At 49.3% G+C, this 26,017-nt stretch overlaps 1 protein-coding gene across 1 annotated transcript in view; it reads right to left on the reverse strand.

Moving 5' to 3' along the window:
• The window catches only part of POLD1 (DNA polymerase delta 1, catalytic subunit), a 357,307-nt gene that overhangs the window by 288,207 nt on the left and 43,083 nt on the right, over positions 1-26,017 (reverse strand). Inside the window, exons 4-5 of the mRNA XM_086929347.1 lie at positions 14,843-14,983; positions 13,244-13,369 (exon numbers count right to left, since the gene is read on the reverse strand). Coding sequence (XP_086785473.1) covers positions 13,244-13,369; positions 14,843-14,983 — 267 coding nt within the window. The remainder of the gene's footprint in view (positions 1-13,243; positions 13,370-14,842; positions 14,984-26,017) is intronic.

The raw sequence follows: 26,017 nt of genomic DNA on the forward strand, positions 1-26,017 counted from the left end.
AAATCCCATACCCCTCTTAGTTTTAACAAAGTAGGCAGCTACATGAAAAAAATACCCAGAGTAGACTGCACTAACTTTTTTTAGAATCACCACACGCCACGCTCACTACTTCACTTTTAGGGCCCCTCACACTCACTCAAACATCGGCTATGGAATAAAAGATCTCCAACAAAGTGTAGCACTAAGTGCTGCCCGTCAGGCATTGCAGCGCCGGCTTGACGCAGGAGCAGGAAGCCGATGATGACACGTAGCTATCGGTTGGGAATGTGACAGTAGCCATAGAACCAACCTGTTGTGTGAGGTTTCCCTAATTCCGACAAGGGACGCCCGCCCCTGACTTCCAGATACAACCTCCCTTTCAGAGAGAGGAAGATAGTCCACTCCTCATTACATAGATACCACCCCCAGGGGAACTTTGTGCAATTGGTTGAGATATAGTTCATTGGGACGTGCACACTGGACCCCTATAAATATTGTCCCCTTCCTGTCCCCCCTCTTTGTTGTTAACATCTACCCCCTTCACTGGCAGATAAGATTGCAGTTGTAAAAATGGCCTTTCTACCTAAACTGCTGTATTTCTTTGTTAACATTCCAATAACACTGAACATGGCACTGTTCAAAACACTTCAATCGTCAATGCTGACATTTGTATGGGGTGGTAAGAAACCCCGATGTAGGTGGGATCTTCTGGTGCATCCCTTTGACCTAGGCGGGTTCGAGGCCCCAGATCTCAGATTATACTTTCAATGTGCTCAGGCGCAGTTTGCACACTATTGGCATTTCCCCCAGCGGTTTAAGCCTCGTGTAGCTATTGAATCAGATGCAGTTCTTCCCATGCCACTACAGGCGGCGATCCTGTAGGGCGGCACAGGTGGTCCGCAGACCGAAATTAACCTTGTATTATGCACAGCTTGAGATTGGTGAATGCTGGCAAAACGAGCTCAGTTACCCTACTTGTATGCTCCATTGCTACCCTTGGCCTCGCACCCTGATATTTCTGCGGCACGAGAGAATCAGGCTTTACGCGAGTTGGCTAAAGTGGTTATCTCCCGGACGGGGGATTTGTATAAGCATGGTCAATTTAATACATTACAGGATGCACAGAATGGTAGGGATCATGGCTTTATGTTTGGCTTTACGTATGTCAGAGTGCAACATGCTATTAATGCTGTTTATCCGGAATACCCGGCAGAACCCACTACTCTACTGGCATTGCAAGCGATGCTGGCGGGAGAAGGGCTTCAGGGTTTACTAACAAAACTGTATAACGCTTCGCTGCGAGAGCAAGAACAGATTTAGCACCCCTCCTGACTTAGATGGCAGGTAGCACTGGGAGTAACCCTCGCGCCTGACGTTTGGACGGCATGCTGTGAACTCAGTGGTCGGCTCACGGCAAATTGCAACCTCAGGATAATTCACTTTAAATGTTTACACCAATTATATTATACCCCTTTACAACTTTGAGTACGGCTTGCGAGAAACTGCCAACTGTGTGCGGTGTGGAAAGCAGATGCGGATTTCATACATGTGGCATGGTTGTGTGCGGGAGCGTTAGCCTTCTGAACTGCGATGGTGAAGACGCTTACTGATGTGGAGTTGGAACCCGTGCAATGCACTCCAGAGATTTGCCTACTTGGATAGGTTAAACGCCTTAAGCCCTGTAACAGACGTATAGTTGCAGTTTCCACTTTGTTTGCAAATAGTTGCAGTTTCCACTTTGTTTGCAAAGAGGGCTATTGTGCAGTGTTGGGGTCCTAAGAACATTCCAACTGCAAAAAAATGCTTCGTGACTGGCTTTACTGTAGGGACCGGTTGTTGATTTATGAGGAGGAGTTGCCTGAAACTTCTCGCCCTAAGGATTTCTAGGCCCCGCTCACTGCATACCTGCTGTGCCGTCCAGACTTGCTGTAAATCTGTGGAAATGACGCACTCTTTATTTTCTATCACCTGTCTTTGTGTGGGAATTTGCCAACTGTCAGAGTCTCTGTTGTCAGATAAATGTCATCTGCCGCCCTGTGGACTCCTACTATTTGCTTAAATGATTTTATTTAATGGAGGAATTCATCAATTGTCATCATTGCTATTGCTCCATATATGTCTGTCTATTGATACACAGGTTTTTCTCAAATGTACTAGAACTATGATTTCGTTCTGACTGAAGGGGCGTGGGTGGAGTGGGATTGTTAATTTTTTTTGCATGTATCAAACTTGCATTTCTTAGAGATCAATGTATTGGCTGAAACTAATAAACATACTTTAAAAAAAAATTCTAATGGATACTCACTCCCACCCTTCTGCTGTGATATAGGGACAGGGATGGCAGATACTCCCTACTCTGATTATTGCGCACTAGGACCAGCAACTACTCAGCCTCATTACTGTATAGGGATAGGCTACAGGGTGAAACTCCATTCTCTCCAGCTGTGACCATACAGGGCCAGAGACAGAGGAAACTGCTGCCCCTCCTACTTTGTCTATACGTGGCCAGGCATCTCAATTCCTCCCTCCCTGTTTCTCTCCAGAGTGCTCACAGAGGCCAGGACTGCAGTCTCTTCCTGTTCTTTAACAGGGGCAAGGATGCAGGACACCTCCATTCTTCTGATTATATAAAGCCTGGGGATGTGGGGATACGCAACAACTTCAGCATACAGGACTGAAGAATTCTTAGAGCTCTCACACAGAGTCAGGTTGCTAGATGCACTTACTCGGTTCTGTGACTAGAGACCCAATAGTGCAGGATCCTGCAACCACAGAAAAGACAAAGGATGGACAATAATCAGACCCTCTCCTCTGTGACATGACTACATGTGGCCAGAAAAAGAACGCTCACTCCCACTCTATTGTGACGACAAAGGGCTATGGCTGGAGTTAGCTCAAAAGTGCACTTATGACCACAGATTTACATGACAGGAGGACACTTTCTCTCTTAAGTGCAAAAAGAGAACAGAGAGCGGAGGGTTATAAATGAAGGATACTCTTTTCCATAAATCTAAAGAGAGCTAGAGCAGGATACGATTTACCACCGGACGATTCTGCAATGAAGTACTAACAGCAGATCACGCATTGTACATATTCCACATAATAATGTCACCCACTTCCGTGAATGGAGATGGTCAGGACTGGAGGGTACTCAGTCATCTCTTGCAGTGACTGAAAGGGTCCAGACCTCCTCCCAACGAGTGCACAAGGTCAGGCTTGGAGCAATCATCCCATCTCCTCCGACTACAGATGGCCTCAACTGGAGGAGTCTAGCGCCATGCTCCCTAGGTATACTGGGGTCAGGGCTGGAGGATTCTTGCACACTCCCTCTATAAAGTAGTGTTAGAAATTGGTTTCCTGGTTGGCTAGGGTATGTACCTAAACCCATTAGAATCCACCACTCTAGTCAGGATAAGGAGATTACACGTCTAAAATAACCCCTGCTCACCCCTTTGGAACCTCGGCACAAGCAGTAACGCTCATTTCAGAGGCAATGTAAATGTGTTTGTATTTATATAGCGCCTTCTACCCAGAGGTCTCGTAGAGCTGTATTCATACCGCTGTAGAACCCTTCCTGGCTTTTCCTGTGAGATGTCCACTCCTGGGCACCCCCAAGGTGAAGCCAGGCATCCAAACGCTGCTGGAGCCGTTGTGGAGATTAAGCAAGCTATTGCCCAGAGCCACAGAGTGGGACCCATGATTAGACTAGGCACTGAGGCGACAATTATCAGGTCCGGGGAGATTGAGTCCAAGAGCCGCCAGGCGGGATTTGAACCCTGGTCCCGGGCCAGACCTCAGCATCAGGGTCTGCCTCTCTAACCATTGAGCCACGCTTCTCCACTGTGTAAAGCATTTGCACATAAACAATAATACAGTGAAAAAACTACAAAAGGACACCACAGCAGTTTTAGAAAAATATCCAATATTTATCTGTGTAAAATGGTGATCACCACCCCTAGAGCACTCCTCTATTCCCTACAAACTCTGTCACCCATGTCTCCTGAAGACCTAGCTGCCTTGGCGGCGAAAGTCAAATCAGGCTCTCCTGATGATCCTATTAAACCGGACATCTTCAGGAAATTCCACAACTGCCTTCTGGCTCAGGGTCGGGAATTCATCAATGGCTCACTTCTGTCTGCAGTGATCCCTAAGTCTTGGGAGGCATGCCAAAGTCTTCCCACTGCTGAAAAAGCCCACACTAGATGCATCTCTGCCAGAGAGTTTCCGACCAAACACTTTGCTTCCCTAACTAGCCAAAATCATGGAGTCCCATGTTAACATCATTTTGACCAACTATCTGGAGACCAACCAAACTCTAGATAGATCGCAGAATGGGTTCCACCCCAGGCACAGCACAGAATCAGCCTTCTGGCGGTCACCGAGCAGTTGTGGGCCCCGCTAGACGAGGGAAATACTTCGGCAATTTCTTTACTCTATCTCAGTGCAGCCTTTGACACGGTCTCCCATAAAATCCTGCTTCAACGGCTTGAGGAGATCGGATTCAAAGGTAGAGCCTTGGCCTGGTGTGCCTCATTTCTTTCAGAGAGATCAGAGCGCTCCTTCCAGGTACATGCCCCTCTCTATCAGTCTAGTAATTACGCTCTCAGCTGTGGTGTTCCGCAGGACTCTGCTCTGAGCCCCACGTTGTTCAACGTGTATGTCCACCTTTTGGCCCTTCTGGCAAAAGAACGTAACATCAAAATGGTATCCTACGCAGACGATACCCAGCTAGTATTCCCTTTCTCCAACACGGATGTGCTGGCCATCAGCGACTGAATGGCAAATAATTACTTACAGCTTAATTCAGTCAAGACGGAGGTGCTCTTGGTTGGCCGTGACATCCACAAGTGGGACGACCAATTGTGGCCAGCGACCCTGGGCACCCCTCCCCCACCGAAAAACGCAGTCAAAGATTTAGGGGTCTTAATTGACACCATTCATTCGAGTCCCATGTACCTGTTTGGTTTTCTGAGCGTCTTAAAACCCATTTTGATGCTGCCACCCGCCAATTGATAGTCCAATCAGTTGTCCAATCGCGCCTTGATTACTGCAATGGTCTTCTGCTCGGCGTAAATAAAACAGTCACTGCAAGACTCCAACGGGTACAAAATGCTGCAGCACGTACCTTGTTTGCCCTGCCCAGGAACTGCCACACCTCCAATCTCCTTCGCTGCCTGCATTGGTTGCCAATTATAGTCCAGTTTAAAACCCTCTGCACTACACATGAGATCGTACATGGCCAGGGCCCCCAAATCCTGCATGGACTATGTACACCTTATGTTCCATTGAGAGCACTGCGCTTTGCTGAGCACCATTTGCTGTGTGTCCCACTTGTTCGCCGGTGTAGAGCTGGGGGTCGCTCCTTCAAAGCCCAGGCCCTTGCACTATGGAACTCTATTCCACTGGCAGCCCGCAGGACCCACAACTACTGGGCATTCAGGAAACTGATGAAAACCTGGCTTTTCTCCTCCATCTAGCCTCATTTCCTCTGTTCACCTGTCCGCTAGCGCTGGGACACCCTTTTGCTGGGGCAGCCATGCGCTCTATAAAAACCCCTAACATAACATAAAACAAAACCAAAATGATAAAAATCTAACATACAGAAATCCACAATACCAATAAAGCAAAAACAGACTTTATATACAGTTCTTTGAAATTGAGAGCTCCATTTGGGGCTATCACAGCTCTGTGAACAGACGAATCCAACCATTCCAGCCAGTCGCGGGCCAGCTTAAGTGTCGGGGAGACCTGTAAAACAGTACCTTTGGCGATGAAGGACGTCAGACCGTGCGGTGAGCTTAGGATTTCCAATTCATCCCAACAGACCCTCAAAACGTAGATCAAAAAGAATGTCCATTCCTGGTCCTTCCACCCGGACAGAGCACAACTGGCACAACGCAAGCATGCCTGGACAGTGATATCAGAGTCTAAGCCAGGGACCGCAGCACCATACTTGTCATCCACCTACGCTGTGTTTTCGAAAAAAAGATTCCTGGCTCTCAGACTCCGCTACTGGGCGAATGGAAAAAACTTGGTGTCTGCTCCTGTTGACAGGCCATTCTTACATCTATCAACCCGGACAACTCAATGCTTAACATCCAGTTCACCAAGTTTGAGCAGAAAAAAGGCTAACTGTGAGAACCAGCGAGTTAACAATGGCTCACCTGTACAGGGCTGCTCTAACCCCATTGAGACACCAATTTGTTCATCTTACAACACCCTACGATAGCGGTTGAGCCCGGCATTGAAACACCACTGGTTATTTGTATGCCTTTGTGCCGCATACAATTTTAGAGTTTTTTATAATCCCTTAGTGGGGTTCAGACATTTACACATAGAAATATACCGTTAGTGGAATTGTTGGTAGATTTTCAGTAATGATCAGTGTTTTCCCTTTTCTTTTAGTAAGACACAAACTAAAGGAATTAATATTGTTTTTTAATTGTGATTAATCCAAACTCATGAAGCATGATCTTCGAGAGACTAAGAAAATAATTGTGTGGGTACTCACTAGGTCACAAACAATTTTCATTACTAAATATTATAACCTTTTATTACTTGCTATTTAACTGTGATGCCACTAATGGACTAGGTGCTGTATTTATTTTTGATATACATTTCATTGTAGCATGTCCACTATTGTAATGATTTTTAATAATCAAACAATAAAGTTACTATTACCTATTACCTTGCGGTGAGCTATGGAGAAGCAGCGTCGGAAGGCGTCTCTTCAGGAAGTCAGTGCAGGAATCGTCAGGCCCTCAGGTCGAACTCCTTGAGATTTAAGTCAGGAGCCCTGGCTTCAGCACGCGTGGGCAGCTGCGGTATGAAGCAGAGTGGTGCCCTCAGGTCGTGGTGCAGGCGGCAGCTAGGTGACTGTCGTCCAGCGGCGCCAGTGAGACCAGGGCTGCGGCGCGAAGCGGGCAGTGCTCATTGCGGGCAGTGTTCATTGCGGGCAGTGCTCATTGTGTTGCTGACAGGTCACAGTGCAAGCAGCGGCATTGTTGCTGAAGCGCTGTCGTCGGTAGACCCACGGTTAGGGTGCGCGACGAGGCAATGCGGCGTGCAGGGTTCACAGGTAGTGGTACAGGCAGCAGCTTCGGTTGACGAAATGGAGTCAATGGCATTGGTGTCGGCAGAACAAGGCTGCGGTGCATCGTGTAACTTACGAGCGGTGCGCCCAAACCACGGTGCAAACAGAACCGTTGATGTCAGCTTGGAGAGTCATCAGTGAGACCAGGGTTGTGGTGCAAAGTGGGACGGTGCTCCGTGTTCTCAACGACACCAACTCCACCACCCTGATCGACAACCTCAGACTCAGACAGCTAGTGACAACACAAACCCGCACCGCCGGCCACACGCTGGACCCCATCTTCACCGCAAGCCCCCACGTCTCCTTCAACCACACCACCGAACCCCACAGGACCGACCTTCCATCTTCCACCAAAAGATTGCCAACATCCACAACAGCTTCAACGCCACGACCGCCCCAACAACCATCACCCCCACGACCACCGGTCTCATGGACCAGCATCAATGAAGAGGACACCAGCGAGATCATGAACACCATCCACTCTGGATCACGCCTAGACCCATGCCCCCACCACATCTTCAACAAAGCCAGCACAGCCATCGCACCCCATCTCTGGAAAGTAATCAACATCTCCTTCGAGACAGCAACCTTCCCGGAAAGCTGGAAGCACGCCGAGATCAACGCCTTACTGAAGAAACCCAAGGCGGACCCCAAGGTACCTCAAGAAATTCCGACCCATCTCCCTGCTCCCGTTCCCGGCGAAGGTCACCGAGAAAATCGTCACCAAACAGCTGACCCGCTTCCTCGGGGAGAACAGCTCCTGGTCCCATCCCAGTCCGGGTTCTACAGCACCGAAACCGCCCTCCTCGCCGCCACCAATGACATCAGGACCCTGCTTGACAACGTAGAAACAGCACCCTTCATCCTCCTGGACCTGTCAGCCGCCTTCGACACGGTCTCCCACCGCACACTACAAACACGCCTACACGACGCCGGGATCCAAAAGATGGCCCTGGACTGGACCACATCCATCCTCTCCGGCAGAACACAGAGCATCCGCCTCCCTCCTTCAACTCCATTGCCACCGAAATCATCTTCGGCGTACCCCAGGGCTCCTCCCTCAGCTCGAGGCTGTTCAACATCTACATGGCACCCCTCGCCCGACAGCACGACCTCAACATCATCTCCTATGTCAACGACACCCAGCTGATCATCTCCCTCACCAAAGACACTCACACCACCAAAACCAACCTCCACGAAGGAATGAAGGCAGTCACCGAATGGATGAGGAACAGCTGGCTGAAGCTGAACTCTGACAAGACGAAGGTCCTCATACTCAGCTCCACCCCTTCAGCCGGGGACGACTCCTGGTGGCCAACAATCCTAGGAACAGCCCCGACACCCACCGACCACGCACGCAACCCTGGGAGTCATCCTCGACTCCACCCTCTCCATGACTACACAGGTCAACGCCGTCTCCTCATCCTGCTTCAACACCCTCTGAATGCTCCGTAAGATCTTCAAGTGGATCCCCACTGAGACGAGAAGAACAGTCACCCAGGCCCTCGTCACCAGCAGGCTGGACTACGGAAACACCCTCTACGCAGGATCATCGGCCAAGCTCCTGAGACGATTGCAACGCATCCAGATCGCCTCGGAAAGTCTGATCCTCGACATTCCCCGCCGCAGCCACATAACACCCCACCTGAGAGACCTGCACTGGCTCCCCGTCAACTAGAGGATAACCTTCAAACTCCTCATCCACGCACACAAAGCTCTCCACAAGCCCGGCCCAGCATACCTAAACAGACAACTTAATTTTTACTCCCCCACCCGCCAGCTCCGTTCCGCCAGCCTCGCCCTCGCCACTGTCTTCCGCATCGGAAGAACGACCACCGGCGGCAGATCCTTCTCCCACCTCGCCGCCAAGACCTGAAACACCCTCCCCACCAACCTACAGCAGACCCAAGACCTACCGGCCTTCAGAAGACTCCTCAAGACCTGGCTCTTCGATCACTAGCAGCACACCCCACACCCCTCCCCCAGAGCCTTGAGACCCTCACAGGTATGTAGTGCGCTTTACAAATGGCATGATTGATTGATTGATTGATTGAACGAACAGTGTCCACAGGTCACGGTGCAGACGTCAGTGACAGCGTAATCGGGGATACCAAGGCGGCGGTGTGAAGCGAGGTGGTGCGGAGTGCGGTGCCCACAGGTCACGTGCAGGCAGCGGCTTGTTGGCATTGGTGAGACCAGGGTTCCTCTGTGGCAGCTGAAACATCCAGTTCCAGAAGCCGGTACCCAGAAGAAGTTGAAATCTTTGATTTCCCGGAGACTTCCAACAGGAGGCAAGCTCTACATCAAGCCCCTGGAGATACTTAGAATGCAGAAAGAACAATTCAGTTCTTTCCTTGTCCAAGACTTGAGCAGCAACTGCAGGCCAACCCAGCAAAGTGGTAGTCTCTCCTCACAGTTCTTCCAGCTCTTCTTCCTGGCAGGTTCCTTAGTCCAGCAGTAATCTAAGGTTCTGGGGTCAGGGCCCAGTATTTATTTCCCTTTGAAGTTGGTACAAACAAAGTTCCTCTGGCACACAAACTAGTTCAGCCTAAGCTCAGGTCAGGTTCACCACAGGAAGTGGAGACAGATTTGTGAGAGGCAGCCACAGTCCATTCAGGTGCAACTAACAACTCCTCCCACTACTCTAAATGCAGCTAGGCCTATTCTCCCTGGCTGTGCGTCACCCAGGAAAGGCAGGACACACCTCAATCCCACACAAGCTCTTTGTGTCTGTCTAGTGTAAATGCACATTCCCTCTTCCAGTCACTCTAAACCCCGACAGGGAATACACAAAAGGCAGGCGAACACAGGATGGTTACGCCAGAAAATGCCCACTTTCTCACTGTGCCACTGGATTCAAGCTAGCCTGGCTGAAGAAGGTTGACATACCCTTAAACCGGTCCCAGGATGCTAGTTACCGGTCCAGGAAGGACCTGGCCTGGCAGTTCTGTCTGGACTATCAAGACTGACTCGCATATGGCTGGGTCCAAACTGTGGTGGCGCAGTGGGCAAAAGAAAGATGGATTTAACCCAGATCTTTTGACTGGGGGAGAATGTTTGCATTGTCAGCATTCCATCCATCAACTGTTTGCTGTAACACTTTTCGTCCTAAGTGGGATGGGGTATGCCCAGCTGTGGATCCCTTGCTCACTGTGCCACAGGACTCAAGCTAGCCTGGCTGAAGAAAGGTGACCTACCCTGAAACCGGTCCAAGGATGCTTGTCTCCGGTCCAGGGAGTACCTGGCCTGGCAGTTCGGTCTGGACTGTTCCCATGGGGCACAGGGTCAAGACTGATTTGCATATTGCTGGGTCCGAACTGGGGTGGATTTAACCCAGATCTTTTGACTGGGGGAGAATGTTTGCATTGTCAGCATCCGTCCATCAATTGTTTGCTGTAACACTATCTAAAAGTGGCATTTTCTAAGACACAACATAATAATCCTCTTCACTAAAAGATGTATTTTTAAAGCCTGACTTCAGGCATACTAAATTCCATTTCTCAATCTTATCCCAATGGTAATTCAGGATTGTAAAATGCCACAAAGCAGATCCCTTGTTAGGGTATGGAACAGATAGCCTGGCAACAGCGAAAAACGAATAGGCAGTGTTTCACTATCCGAACTTGTCACACACACCAGCACATGTCCTACGTTTCACATTCACTACACCCTGCCCATGTAGGTACCTTGGGCCTACCTTAGGGGTGCCTTACATGTAAGAAAAGGGAAGGTTTGGGACAGGCAAGTGGGTGCCATTGCCAGCTTGACATGGCAGTATAAACTGAGCGCAGACAATGCAGGGGCATGTCTGAGACACCTTTGAAAGGCTACTTCTGTGAGTGGAACAATCAGAGCTGCAGGCCCACTAACAGCATTTGATTTATAGGCCCTGGGCACGCCTGTACACCTTAAGAGGAACTTTTTAGTAAATCAAATATGCCAATCATGGAAACACCAACCCATAAACAATTTACATGGAGAGCATATGCAGTTTAGCACAGAATTGCAGTGGTAAAGTGTCCGAAGTCTTAAAACTAACAAAAACAAGGTCAAAAACCGGAGGCCAAAAAGTCTGGGGATAAACCCGCTGAAAAAGCTAAGTCTAACAAATAGTATGTTGGGAGTTGATGGTAAGGGGGAAAAAGACACTAATTACCTGTGTGATTTCAAAGAGGCTGAGTATATTCAATACGAGCAAATGTATTTACTCCCTCCATCTAATAGCTATATGGGAAACTGGCTGAAGGAAACTTATTTCCTTAATGCCAGATGTGCCTAAATGAGTCAGGACTTAACTCTTACTTTTCTCAAATCCTCTCCTCTCTGTCCTCTGTCCCTCATTTTTAGATCTTGCCTGAGCAGCGCCCATGCGCTGTTCTGCGAGACTTATTGTAAGGGGGCTTCATAAAGCTCACCACAAGCTCGTACATGTGTGGCCTATTGCTTGCGTTTACCCGCACGGGCGCCATATGTTCAGCGCCAGGATGCCTGTCAGGTGATAAAGCGCTTTATAAATAAATAAAATTATCGTGCCCAGACACGGGCGCGATAATTCAAAACATATGACCTGGTGCTCGCTCTCTAGTGCACCACTCGCAGGACGCTGAGGCTGCTTTCACTTTTGCCCCACCCACCACTCACGCGCTTCTTTGTCAAGTTTGAAAAAATAAAAAGTTTTTTATGAGTACCTGGCAGCCCGGCCGATTTCAGGCCGTCCATCAAGCGAGGGAAGTGCCCGCATGTAGTGAGCTGGGGCCAATTGTATGGCCTGAATTTCACCATCCTGCAGAACGCATTGAAATGGAAGCTTTAATCACCTAAATGGCTAAGCTCCTCTGCAAATGCAGGACGGAATACCACCAAAGACGGATTGTCATTCCGCTGTCATCCACCCCATCTGCGTGCCTATCAGGTGAATTAATCGCTGTTCTACGTGCCTCAGTTAGAGGTCGACCTACCCGGCTGAAACCATTAAGGCACAGACGTCTCTCTGACAAAAGGTTAATTAGCTTCAAAATAAATGTATTACCTAATGACTCCATTCGAATGCAGCGGCGTCTCCGTCTAAAAGGCCCGCTGATGTTATTTGTGAAACCCTGCCAATCCCCGAGCAGACCAGAGCGAGTTTATAAAATTTACTTGCAAATCCGAAGCTCATCTTTAGCCTCCTCCTGCAATTTAATTATTGCTGTTGTCCAAGGACAGGTTCCCTTCCCCGCCCGTGATTTATCAGTCAGGGACTACATTTTCTGGGAACATATAAATATTGTGATGGATGTAAATACAAATGGTGGGCAGTAATGCAGGTGGCGGATTGAGACCCAGGCAGCAACTGGAATTGCTATTTCTGTGAATGTACGGGTGGTGTTAATTCAGGGTGTGCTTGAGAGTTCATAGTTGCCCAGTGTATGCTATTTACCAGGGCCACTGGAGTTACACAGCATAATGTGGCACATGTTCTGATGGTATTACTTCCTTTTTTGTAGTTTTATACTGGTAAACAGTGACTGGGCAAAGTTTTGCTCATCACTACCATTTTAACATCCAAATTGGGCAAAAAGGAACAAAAAAACAAAAGACCGGACAACCTTTGCAAAGGTTTTTCTTATACAGTTTGGCAACACTTTTCGCCTTATTTTTAGTAACTTTCATTCACTTGAACTAGAAACATGTTTTTGTTTAAATCTGGAGATTATGTGGCAGATGAAGCAAGTCCATAGTTATGAGAACAAGCATTGGCATAGCCAATAGGTCTCGCCTTTGAGACCTTATAAGTGTTTAGCCATGCAACAGTTGATGTTGTTCCACCAAGGATATTGTGCTGGATAACTAAACACTTATAAGGTCCCAAAGGCGAGACTGATTGGCTATGCCAATGCTTGTTAACTGTGGCTGCAGACGGACTCCATGACTATGGTCAAGGCAATGGAGTTGCTGATGGGTTGGTTTCTCTTTCTCTTTCCTCAGTAACTCGTAACACTTCGCTCCCTCTTCCCCACCATTCTTTCCTCTTAGGATTACAGAGGGACAGGAATGCAAGTTACGCAGTCCGTCTCTAATTATGAAGGGCCAGGACATTGGGATAGCTCATTACCACCTTCTGGGATAATACTGTCAAGCTCAAGATTTAAACCCCACTTCTGTGACTCTGACAACCAGGGCGATACTTACTCTCTTTCATGCAGATATCGACAGCCAGAACTGCCTGGGAGATGCTCTCCTTGTTGGATCTCATGTCCTTGATGACTGCGTTATTCAGCTCTTTCTTGAAGTCACTCAGATGCTCCTCCTTAAAGCCTGGGAAAGCAAAACATTTGTGTTAGGTCGTTCTTAAGTATATCCATGTATACCACAGCACATTTAAATCATCAACCACGGTGCACTGTGAGGCATGATGGGTCAAGTTTATAGGAAGTGGATCTTGCAGTGGACGCAGCAGTCTCATGAATGGGACATCCTCAAACACCATTAACAAGTGAGAATATCTCCAGTGGAGAAGATCAGAATGTGAGTTGAAGATTAATGGTGTCAGTGGAGGCATTTATGGGCAGGTGTCATTCTCCAGTGTTATTAGCCATAATGTACACAATATTGATAATTGTTCCAGAATTTAACCACTACGTGATAAAGAAGATATGGTAGCTAAATATTAATCAGTGATCATATGCTGTTAAATTCCTCAATGGGGGAACGTATATTTATTGATATAATTTGTATCTCCACACTGCATACCTGAATTGCTTCTAGGTGCTTGCAAAAGTAAGGATTAGAGCAGAAATGGGAGTTATAGAGAATCAGGCCAGGGTAATGTTGGGCATTTTGTCCTGTGTGAGAGAAGCCTGTGCGAGTTGCATACATTGTGTGGACCATTCTCAGAAAAAACACTTGTCGCCTCCGGACCTGCAGAATGTTTTAGCCATCAGGAGGTTGGGATTGTTACATTGGAGGTGAATTGAGTATCTGTTGATTTTGGCTTGCTGGTGTGTATAACAGAACCTTCCAGCCATCTTAATGTAAGGCAGAGTATGCTGCAGGTAATTCGGTCTTTTCAAAAGTGCAAGAGGAGGTGAGGTTTTTTAATAGCACTATCTCACAACTTTAAAACTACTTAAATAGAAAGAGTTATCTGTTACACATAGAACCCAGAGCGGATTGGCTTTCCTTCAGGTTGGTACCGCCACAGTGGAGCGGATAATGTTAGGATTAGCATGAAACAGCAGGTCTCAAAACTGAGGGCATAGCATGGCACGCCTAATATGCCTCGCCCTCTTTCATTTGTCTGCACTGGCAGTGCTATGGCACATACTTTGCCACCTCCCCTCCTCTTTCCCCACTAGCAAAGGCTTATGTGTATTCTGTATGCCCAGCATCTTGTGGGTTTGCTAAAGTATATACCCAATCTTCCCCTATCTCCAAAGTAAGCATGGGAAACATTTGTTCAACAATCGTCAGTCTGATCATTTCTTGCCCATGTCTCACTAGCCTTAGAGATCAGATAGGCTAGCTAGACTCTAAACAGTCTAGGAGGGCACAATATTGATCCATTCAACATGGTAGCCAGCAGTCTGTTTAACCATACAGTCATCTCTTCATGCTCTGTCACAGACTGAATAGCACACATTGAGGGCCATAACAGTCTTTGCAAGAACATATTTTCCATCACACTCATTGGCGCCTTAGTTTGCACAGGCACGTGATTGGTGTACTTTGTCCCATACCCTCTCCTCCCTATTGGGGCACTTTATCCCATAACCTCTCATCTTTGCTAACCAGTCTGTGCAGGCACATAAAAGTATGGTGCAAAGCCATGGATATGACAGCAGACACTGTTTCCTTCTGCAGTGATTCCAAACATCCGGACAATGGGAACAGGTCCCTGGGTGGCTCCAGGCATTCCTGAGACATGGGTGCCTATTAAGAAGAAACAAAAAAGAAAAGAAATCAGGACATACATTATAAATAGCTTACTGTCATAACTGTGATACTGGCCAAGATACATTTGAGACAGAAGAATGAGGAAACCCATGTGTATGGATTTGGTCCATAACACATCCTTCTATACGAAATGCAGAATTATATGCCCTGGTACCGCTACAGCACATGTACATATGTCCACACCAAACAAAACATGAAGTTACTCAGTATCACATATGTATTCAAAATATACAGACTGTGGTTTGCTCTCAAATAGAATATTAGTTTTCCCAACTGATAAAAGGATTCAGCCAGCCAGAGTGAGTGTGCCTTGCGTCTCAAGAACAGAGGATCATAGTCGGAGGTTGCATCTGAATCTTTCTCTTGGTTGGCCTATGCCTGTGACCAAAAACGTACTGTGCGTCATGGGTCAGGGATTAGCACAGGCAAGGATTGCCGTACAGAAGGTTCAGTCTGTGACTAAATAATTGCTCTAACTTGCCATTTCCTATTAATTTTCCATACTACAGGGGATTAGGTGAAACGGTCTACTACCTCCATCTCTGTGTGTTATGTTAGGTCAGTTTTGTCTACAGGGCTAAATATTCCCACATGGACCATTTCAGAGCACAAAGGTAGGAGAATAAAAGATGGCAAGCAGACAGAATATACAACTCATATGATACAGAACAACCTAAACATCTAACTGATTCAAAGTTTGTAGGAAGTACTCTCTTCCAGTTTTATTCAGAATCGGAACGGACATATTTTCACAAAAAGTCACTGGAACATTACTCTAACCTCTAACTACCAGAATTACAAGCATTTGCCTTGGAAATAACTAATTTTACTTTGTTTGGACGTCAACATCTGGTGTAGGGTAGTTAATCTCAGAAATTAGGATGGCTGGTATTTTCATAGAATTAACAGAGGTCTAAACGTTCCCTAACTGGGAACCAGTGCACTTGGCTACATGAAGTTTGAGTTTATCCTGAGGGCCTCATTTTAAACCTTCTTCTGTGGTGCAAAAATCCCCAATGTTAGATCTGCAACACAACAGTTTACCTAATATACCCTGGACAAGACAATCTCTCTAACTGTTCTGAACCATGTATGTGAGATGACGTTGTTTGCTGGCATAAACTTGAGTTATTATAATTCACCATTCAATCATTTGGTTTCTCATAGGTGAAATTGCTATCAAATAAAATCTGTAATTATGATCCTGATGGTTTGGCTGCAGGTAAGTTACCAACAATTAAGGCCACCAGATTCGTGGAAATTTTGAATATCAGAACCTATCACCCACAACTTAGTTGTGAAGTCTTTGAGGCAAAAAACATGCCCACTAAATGTCCACTAATCTGTTGTAAATGTCAGTTTCCTCTCCATCTGCACTCCCAGCAGGGTGTTGCTGATGTACCTCTGAAACTCCAGTTGGCGCCTCTGAATGATCCCAAGAGAGTGAGCAACCCAGTTAAACCCTTGAGGGCTTGGGTAGTTAAGTGAAAGGGTAGGGAGGCCTTCAAGGGATATAATTAAGGAAAGAAATCAGTTATTCAATATATTTTTAGGATAAAATTAATTAACCTAATGTATGAATCATATAGTTGAATACACAAAATCAATTTATAGAACACATAGAAACATGTAAACATATAAACAACAAAACACAAAGGTGTATCAAAAAAGGAATTTTATCAAAAAGTTCATTGAATCAGCAATAAATCAAAAAAGCAGGTAAGGAGATGCTGGTATGAATAGCCTAATAGCAAATGATCAATAATACAGCAAAACCTAGAAAAAACATCTATCTCAGAAAACAAAGTGAATCAAACACTGTAGAGATAAGATGAAGGTCGACGTTTCGGTCTCTCTACAACAAAATTATCGAGACCATCCTCAGGACTGTTGTCATTAAAACACTGCTGTGAGCTGTGCTGTAATCCAAATGGAATGAGATACCACAATGTTGGTCTCAAGGCGAAGTTTTAGCGTTGGAAACCGGGCGGGTGCCTATGAAAAGAACACAATCGTCCCACAGGTGAAAGCGCCAAGAATACACTGGTCGATCGATTCTGGATGGCAAATGGCTCAAAAATGAAGGACGCTTAAAAATCTCTGTGATATAGAACTTGGGGACCAAAGATCCTTTTAACATATAATATCTGTATCCATGGACATGGAATCTTATGAGCTGGTGCAGTTATCCAAATTGTGGCCACTGGGCGCTTGACAACTTCGTTTCTATGATTGCTGAGATACGGAGCCGGGTCAAAGTTAATTTGACTTGGTCCCCAAGTTCTATATCACAGAGATTTTTAAGCGTCCTTCATTTTTGAGCCATTTGCCATCCAGAATCGATCGACCAGTGTATTCTTGGCGCTTTCACCTGTGGGACGATTGTGTTCTTTTCATAGGCACCCGCCCGGTTTCCAACGCTAAAACTTCGCCTTGAGACCAACATTGTGGTATCTCATTCCATTTGGATTACAGCACAGCTCACAGCAGTGTTTTAATGACAACAGTCCTGAGGATGGTCTCGATAATTTTGTTGTAGAGAGACCGAAACGTCGACCTTCATCTTATCTCTACAGTGTTTGATTCACTTTGTTTTCTGAGATAGATGTTTTTTCTAGGTTTTGCTGTATTATTGATCATTTGCTATTAGGCTATTCATACCAGCATCTCCTTACCTGCTTTTTTGATTTATTGCTGATTCAATGAACTTTTTGATAAAATTCCTTTTTTGATACACCTTTGTGTTTTGTTGTTTATATGTTTACATGTTTCTATGTGTTCTATAAATTGATTTTGTGTATTCAACTATATGATTCATACATTAGGTTAATTAATTTTATCCTAAAAATATATTGAATAACTGATTTCTTTCCTGAATTATATCCCTTGAAGGCCTCCCTACCCTTTCTCTGAATGATCCCAGTCATCTCCTGCACATAAACATTGAATAAAAGCACGGCAGGGCAGTGCCTTGGAGAAGCTTTATGGCAAATTAACTAATCAAACGTTTTGGGCAGCCCTTCACTTACCAAGTCCAGTTTTTCAGCGAAGGCCTAATCAAATTATTTTTGCCTTTCTCATAACGCCACACACAACAGGTACTGATTGCCTGTGTCAAAGGCAGGCCATAGATGCCTTAAACCTGGGATCGCATGTCACCTGTGCCGAACTCACATGAATCTAACACCAATCAATATCATCTTGACGCAATAAGAGGCATAGATGCCAGATATCAATGAGAGATGCTTCCTTAACATGGTGCTCAAATGATCATCTCATTAAAATACCCATGATCTCACAAAAAATAATGAAGGTCAATCACAACGTAAGCTGGCTGAGCCTTTTAGGAGAAGACTTGTTAAACAAAGGCGTGACTACGGTATACTTAATAATGTAGAAATATAGCTCTCTAAGAAATTGGTCAAAAATATCAAGCAAAGCTGGCACCACAACTGGGACAAAGTCTTACATTTTCAGGCATTGGGTCAAGGGCTGGACGTACCAGCCTTTGCCAGGGCTATTTAATGTTCGTTCAGCATTACCCATCAGACTTCAGCAAAGCTGAAGGCAAAGTGCAGGATATAAAATATTGTTCTTTGCCGAACTCAAGATGTTATATGGTCAGCATGTTTTAGGTTAAAAGGTCATCATTTGGGGGCGTGGCCAAGATGGCGGAGTAGGAGGACGCGACTTCGGCGATCTCCTCCGACCCAGGCCCCTAAACTGCCCGACGATCTCCCCCCCCCCCCCGCTGCTATCTAACGGCGGCGGAAGGGGTGGGGGACCTAAACGCCTGCATCTGAGGAAAATCGGTGTGCTAGACGGCATCCACGGCGCGATTTGGTCGAGAGCCGGAATCAGCGGAGGTCGTGGCCTCGACCGGAAGTGCTGCTGGGCCCGCCTTGTGGGACTACTTGAGCCTGGAGTGCCGAGCGGAGGCCCTGGACTGCTTGGTGCGGCGTGGGGCCCTGACTGGTCGGGCCGCTGCTACAGCGCGACTCTGCGGGAAACAGTGTGAAGCCTGGGGTGTGCAAAGTGGTGTGCCTGTCCGAGCCCGGAGGCGTGGCAAGGCCGAGTCGCGGCCGCAAGGAAAACGCGAGAGGCGCTGAACGAGGCCGCAGGCCTGCACAACCCGGAGCCGAGTGCGGAGAAGACCCCTCCGCGGAGACTGGTGAGGCGCGGTGGTGTGCCCGGCGGGGGGAGCTCGCTCGATACTGGCTGCGTCCCTGGCTGCTGGCGGCGCGGCCGACCCCTGCAAGGCTTTATCTTTCCCCACGGAGGGCCGGAGGAGTGCTGGCCGGGGTCTACCGGCGACTGTGCCCAGAGAAGAGGCGCAAGAGGCCCAAGGCGGGAGCCATCCAGGCGGGAGTCTGTGCCTCCTGGCGGTTGCTGTCCCGGGGGTCGGCTGCCTGGGGTGCGCCTGATTGACTGCAGGGACCGGAGGATCGAGGGCCTAGGTGCGGTGGTGAGAGGTCGGAGCGGAGAGGTGTGCTCCCATCCCTCAGCCGGGTGGCCTGCCAGCGGGGGACTCTTTTTGCTTCGCCCGGCAGCAGTGGATGAGCCCGGGGCTCCTGAAGGCAGCAGGGTCTGGCAGTGAAGGTGAGGTCAGCGCTGTGTGATCCCCCTTAGTTCTCCTGGGAGGGTCGAGGAGCTGATAGGCCCAAATTACCAGAGGACTACGCCAGGCCTCTTGAGTGGTCAGCAGTGGGCCCAACCTGACCTGGGGTCACATCTGGTTGCCGACGGCGAGGTCATGATCCCGGCTGGCTCATATAAGAGTGTGTGACTTTGGGGCGGCCCTGATGGCGATTGGAATACGTGGGAACGGCCCTGCGCACTGAAGGAGGGGTGCCCTGCTCCAGGAGGCCCGGCTAACTTTCGTGGCTTGAGGTCGAGCCTGGATTGGCGCGCTCGGCTGGGTTCCTGGGGAACATATAGCCCAAGAAGGTGCGGACGGCGCCCGGCGGTGTCGACGCACAGAAGACTGGGACTACCGGGTCTGTCCGGCTGGTTGGCGGCTCGGCTACGCACTGAACACAGATTTCACTTGTGGGGACTGGGAAACGCCGTCCAATGGCTGGTAACAAAGGGAATAAGAAGGGTGACCGCACCCTGCCGGAAATGCTGAGCAGGGGCGCTGCACGGCAGGATCGCGGACAGCACTCCCCGGGACAGTCAAGCAGCTCCCAGGGAGCGAGCGGAGGGGAGCCGCCAGTCACCAGGTCCTTCCTTGAATCGCTCTTCAGCTCTCTGAGAGGACTTTCAGGCGCTCAAGCAGGAGGTGGCAGGGGAGGTGCGAGAGGTGCGGCGAGAGGTTGATGGCTTGGGAGAAAGGGTGACCTCCGTGGAAGAGGCTGGCCATGCCAGGGACGAGGAATTCGCCCAGCTTCAGCAGGAGGTGATCAGGCTCCGAGACCAACAAATCGATCTCCAATCGCACGTGGAGGATTTGGAGAACCGTTCCCGGAGAAACAACATCCGGGTCCGGGGTGTTCCTCTTGGAGAAGAAGGGGAGGATGCGGCAGGCTACCTGCAGGATCTGTTCAGGGATATCCTGGATGAACCGACTGACTTTTCTATAAGGATTGACAGGGCACATAGAGTGGGCCTGCGGCGCAGGTCCCCGGCGCCCCCCCCCCGACCTCCTGGCCTACCTGCCGGATTACACCCTGAAAGAAAGAATCCTCCGGGTGGCTCGCACTAAACCCTCGTTGGAGTTCAGGAGCCATAGGGTAGCCCTCTTTCAAGACCTCTCAGTGGTCACCCTACAGAAACGCAAGTCCTTCAAAATTGCGACTGACTTTTTGCGGGAACATGACACTCAATACTCTTGGGGTCACCCTTTCCGCCTCATCTTCCGCTGGAACGGAACATTGCATCAGCTGCGCTCTCTCCAGGACACCTGTGCTGTACTGGGCATTACAGCAACCGACGAAGACGCTCCCACTCACGTCGCCGCCGAGTCACCAGGAATGGCTGGCAATCGGTCCCCGGCCGCAGGCATTCGACTTCTTCAGTGAGGCCTGACTCGCCTACAATCCGGGCTGAAATGGATAGTGCTGTGAGAGGGGTCGCTAGAGAAACGGCGACTGGAGAGGTTGCTTTGACCGCCTAAGAAATTCTCCGGGGGGAGATCGACATCGCTTTTTCCGAGCTGCAGGTTTGGGGGCTTGGAGGGGTGGGGGGGAGCGGGGGAGCGGGGGATGCGTGGTGGCTGGACGTCCACTTTTTGACTTTCCATAGACTTGCCTGTTTGGGCCGGGCTTGGACAATGGTTCCTTTGACTCCATTTTTGAGAGGAGAGGACGGGGACGGAGTTCTGGGGTTAGAGGGGGTTGTGTTGGGGTGTTGGGGAACCGGGAGGGGTTGTGGGAGTGGGGGGAAGGGGTTGTCCAGTGCTCTGCGCTAGGATTTGTTGCTTTACCTGTTTTTCTCCACCTTGTCCTGATCAGCGCAGAAGGGGAGGCGAGTGTGGGGGTGGAGAGGGGAGCTGGCTGGTGTATGGGGGGAGGCACGGTCACGTTGGGGCTCATGGCTGGTGCTAGGTTGCTCGGCGTAAGGGGGAGCGGCTTTGCTTATTGTTTTTGGCTGATTGCTTTGTTGCTTGAGTTGGGGGGGTACACACGCCCGCTACAACCCCCACGCAGGACGCCAACGCCTTTACATACACTTTCCATTATGCCTCCTTACACTTTTAAAGTCGTGACCTTGAATGTTCGGGGTCTGAACAATCCCGTTAAGCGGCGGGCAGTGCTCTCCCTGTTAGAAAATGCCCGAGCGGACATATGCCTCCTTCAAGAAACACACTTATTACCGCAGGACACACATAGGTTACGCTCTCATAAATTTCCGACGCAATTTTTTCCCTCTGGTACCACCAAGACAGCCGGGGTGGCGATTCTGGTGGCTCGACACTTTACAGGGGAACACATTCACAAATTCACAGAAATAAAAGGGAGGTTGCTGGCGCACAGGTTCAAGGTGGGGGGAATTACATTCACGATAGGTTCCCTTTATAGTCCCAATAGTCCCAACGACAAACAGGAGCGGTTCTTACAATCTGCGGTAGAAGAGATCACTGCCTCGCCGGACAGGTATATTATCCTCGGGGGAGACCTTAATATGGTCTTTGATTCGGTTGTAGACAGATCAGCGCAGCGCTCCCCGCAAGTCGGGGAATTCTCAGCTGGTTGTAGGGCTAGGCTTGCGGAGATGGACCTCCTGGACCTCTGGCGTCACATGCATCCCGCAGATAGGGACTACTCGTACTACTCCCACGCGCATAAGACCTACTCAAGGCTTGATCATCTTCTGGTCACCTCGCCAGTGCAGGCTCTGGCGTCCGCCGTGGACATGGGGGTAATTTCTTTGTCGGATCACGCCCCGGTTGAGGCCTCTTTTTGCCTGCCCCCCTCTGCCTCTCCGGCGAGGACTTGGCGCCTCCGGGATACTCTGCTACATAGGAAAACGGTGACGGACCGTATTGAGCAGGTGCTCCGTGAATATTTGGCTCACAATGACAACACAGATACCACCCGGGCCACGCAATGGGCAGCTTTGAAGGCTGTCCTCAGGGGGGAGTTCTTGTCGATTTCCGCGGCCGAAAATAAGGAGCGCAGGATAAAGAGGAATGAGCTTACTGACAGAGTCCGGGAGCTGGAGTTGATTCACCATAGGACAGGGGCGCCAAGAATTTGGCGGCAGCTTAAAGAAGCAAGGAAACTCCTTGCCGCCTTGGATGTGGACCGAGCGGAATATGCAGCCCTCCGACTGCGCCATGCCTTTTATACTGGGGGGATCGTTGTGGCAAACTTTTGGCCAATAGACTCCGGGCCACTAGGCAGAGTCAGTTAGTGAAAGAACTCTCTGACCCCACGGGCATTGCAGTGACGGACGACGCCCGTATCTCGGCCGTGTTCCGAGGGTTCTATGAAAACCTTTACGCCGGCGACCCGTCGGATGTGCCAGCTATGACCTCCTATTTGGACTCGTTCACCCTGCCCTCCTTGGAGCCTCTACAGGCGGACCACCTGAACAGGGATATTAGCATAGAGGAAGTGGTGTTGGCCATTGCCAGACTCAAACACGGCAAAGCACCGGGCCCGGATGGCTATTCTGCCCTCTTCTATAAGACATTCTGCAAGTCGTTGGCCCCAGTCCTCACCCGCCTTTTCAACTCTTTTGCGGAACCTGGTGCCATCCCGCCTGACCTCCTGAGGGCTTCTATTACGGTCATCCCCAAACCAGGGAAAGATCCTAAATACTGTGGGTCCTACAGACCGATATCCCTCTTGAATGTGGATTTGAAACTCTATACTGGGATTCTGGCCAGTCGTTTGGCACCCCACTTGCCCGGCCTTATCGACCCGGATCAGGCGGGTTTTGTCCCAGAGCGGCAGACAGTGGATAATACAAAGCGGGTGGTCCATCTGCTGGAAAAGGCTTCCCGGATTCCGGGTGAAAGGATGATGCTAACGGTTGACGCAGAGAAGGCGTTTGACCGCGTACATTGGCCCTTCTTAGAGCAGGTACTGGTGAAGGCGGGTATTCGGGAGGGGTTTCGCTCTATGATTCTCAACTGCTACAGGGAACCTTCGGCTGTGGTCCGGGTAAACGGCCACACCTCCGCAGCCTTCACCATTGAGAGAGGCACCAGGCAAGGCTGTCCACTCTCACCCTTGCTCTTTGCTCTATACATGGAACCGTTCGCCCAAAGGGTGCGGACGCGACCAGCAGTGGAGGGGATACGGATGGGTGGATTTACCCATACAATTAGTCTCTACGCTGATGAGGTCATCTTCACGTTGGCTACACCCCGGATAGCACTGCCGGCCTGTATGGAAGAACTGGCAGCGTTCGGTTCGGTCTCGGGCTTTAAGGTGAATATGGGGAAGTCAGTGGCTTTGGATATCTCCCTGGCGCCTGACACCAGGGCGTATCTGCAGAACAGGTTCCCGTTACTTTGGTCCTCAGAGGCGATACCATATTTGGGGATTCAGATAGCTCCTACGCTGCCAGCCATGGTCTCGGCTAATTACTTAGCCATGGGAGTTAAGATCAGGAATGAACTAGGCCGCTGGAATCGCGGCACCCTCTCCTGGTTGGGTAGAATTGCTGCCGTTAAGATGACTATCTTGCCGCAGGTGCTCTACTTATTCAGGGCCCTGCCTCTTCAACCACCAAAGGGATGGATACAGCAGCTACAATCGGATGTGGCCCGTTTCACTTGGCAGAGGAAAAAGCCTAGGTTACGCAGGACCCTCTCCCTTTTGTCTCCTGACGCTGGAGGTCTAGGCATTCCCGACTTCCGTAAATACTTTCAAGCGACGCAATTGAGGTATTTAGTCGAATGGTGCAGATGGGAGTCGGATAAGCACTGGCTTTTCCAGGACCAGGCGGTGGCGGGGCGGCCTCTGCAGGAGATACCGTTCCTACACCGGACCCATCGGCTAAGAATCTATACGCCTCTTTTATCACTAGGGTGCCTTTGCGGGTTTGGGACGCAACTTACCTTCGGTATGACCTCACCTCATTCCCTTCGCCGCTCTCGCCGTTGGTGGATAACCCTGCCTTCACTCCCGGAATGGAGAAAGGAGCCTTTACAAATTGGCGGCAGGCAGGGTGCAGAGCATTATGTCACCTGTATGGCCCCGAGGGGGTCATCCCGTTCACACAATTTCGACAGGAATTCTCACTCCCCGAAACTGAGAGACACATTTATATATGCAGGTCCGGCATTGGGCTCTTCAGTCGCAGGTGAGGGACGTGGCGGATAGGATGCTTTCGCCGTGCGAGAGATGGCTGTTGTCCCGTACGTCAGACTCGAAACTAATCTCGGATTTGTATAAGTTCTTACAACTGCCCTCAACACACTTTCATAACCCCGGGAGGGATAGATGGGAACGGGAACTTGGGAGGACATTGAGCCCCAAGGAATGGGACCACATCTCTTATAGGGCGCGCCACTCTGCATATCACATGGGCCTCACTGATATTTTCACCAAAGTGTCCACTTACTGGTACTACACGCCTGAGCGGATCCAGGAGTACGACCATAGTAAGGCAGACACATGCTGGCGGGGTGCGGACATCGGGGTACGCTCACGCACATCCTATGGGATTGTCCTCTCTTAACTGGTTACTGGAAGGAAGAGCTGGACGAAATTGACTCATTTTGGCATTGAGCTCCCGCGCTTCCCGGCAAATACCCTGCTAGGACTCCCAAATGATTTAATGTATCCCCTCAGGTCCAGAAGAGGCAGGCAGATCGCCATCGCCCTTGGCTCTGCAGTTCAGAACATCTTGATATACTGGCGCACAGACACAACGCCCACGGTCACGGGCTGGCTCCACAGACTGTGGCATGTGCTGGGTATGGAGAAACTGTCTCTGGTGGTGGCTGGGGACATAGCGCAATTTAATGAACTGTGGCAACCGTTTCACTCTCTGCTGCTCACAGAGTTCAGGGAGCTCACCTGTCCGAGATACCTCCGCCTCCTGCGGCTTACGAACCAGTTGGCGCCAGATCAGTGAGTGGGGTGAAGCCCTCTTTCCCAATCACCTACAGCCTTGGGGTATAGGTTGCATGTCAGTAGCGCACTGGACAATGGGGGGGGGGTTCAGTGGGGGGGGGGAGTTGGGCTGGGCAATTGAACGTTGGGGTGGGGGGGTGGCATTTGTATTAAAATGTTGTGTCATTCCAGACTTATGCACCTTTTCATCTGCCGATCCTATGCTGCTGTGTATTTGTTTTGGTGTGTCACGCTGAATAAAATACTTTAAACCTAAAAGGTCATCATTTAACTTGTTCATACCTCCAAGATTAGGACCGCTGCCTGGAGGATAACTAGGCTGGAAAGTTCTTAAAAATTAAAAAGAGGAGTCGGAGAAAGACATTTCTGCCTTTGCTTCAGGTTCATGTCTGTGTTTACTCGTGAATAAATTGGGTGCAGCTGTGTGTGAAAACCCAGTGTCTATGTTAAGCTGAGACCTTTTTTTCTTTTAAGAAGA

The sequence above is a fragment of the Lissotriton vulgaris genome, chromosome 7, assembly GCF_964263255.1.
Source record: "Lissotriton vulgaris chromosome 7, aLisVul1.2, whole genome shotgun sequence".
NCBI lineage: Eukaryota > Metazoa > Chordata > Amphibia > Caudata > Salamandridae > Lissotriton > Lissotriton vulgaris.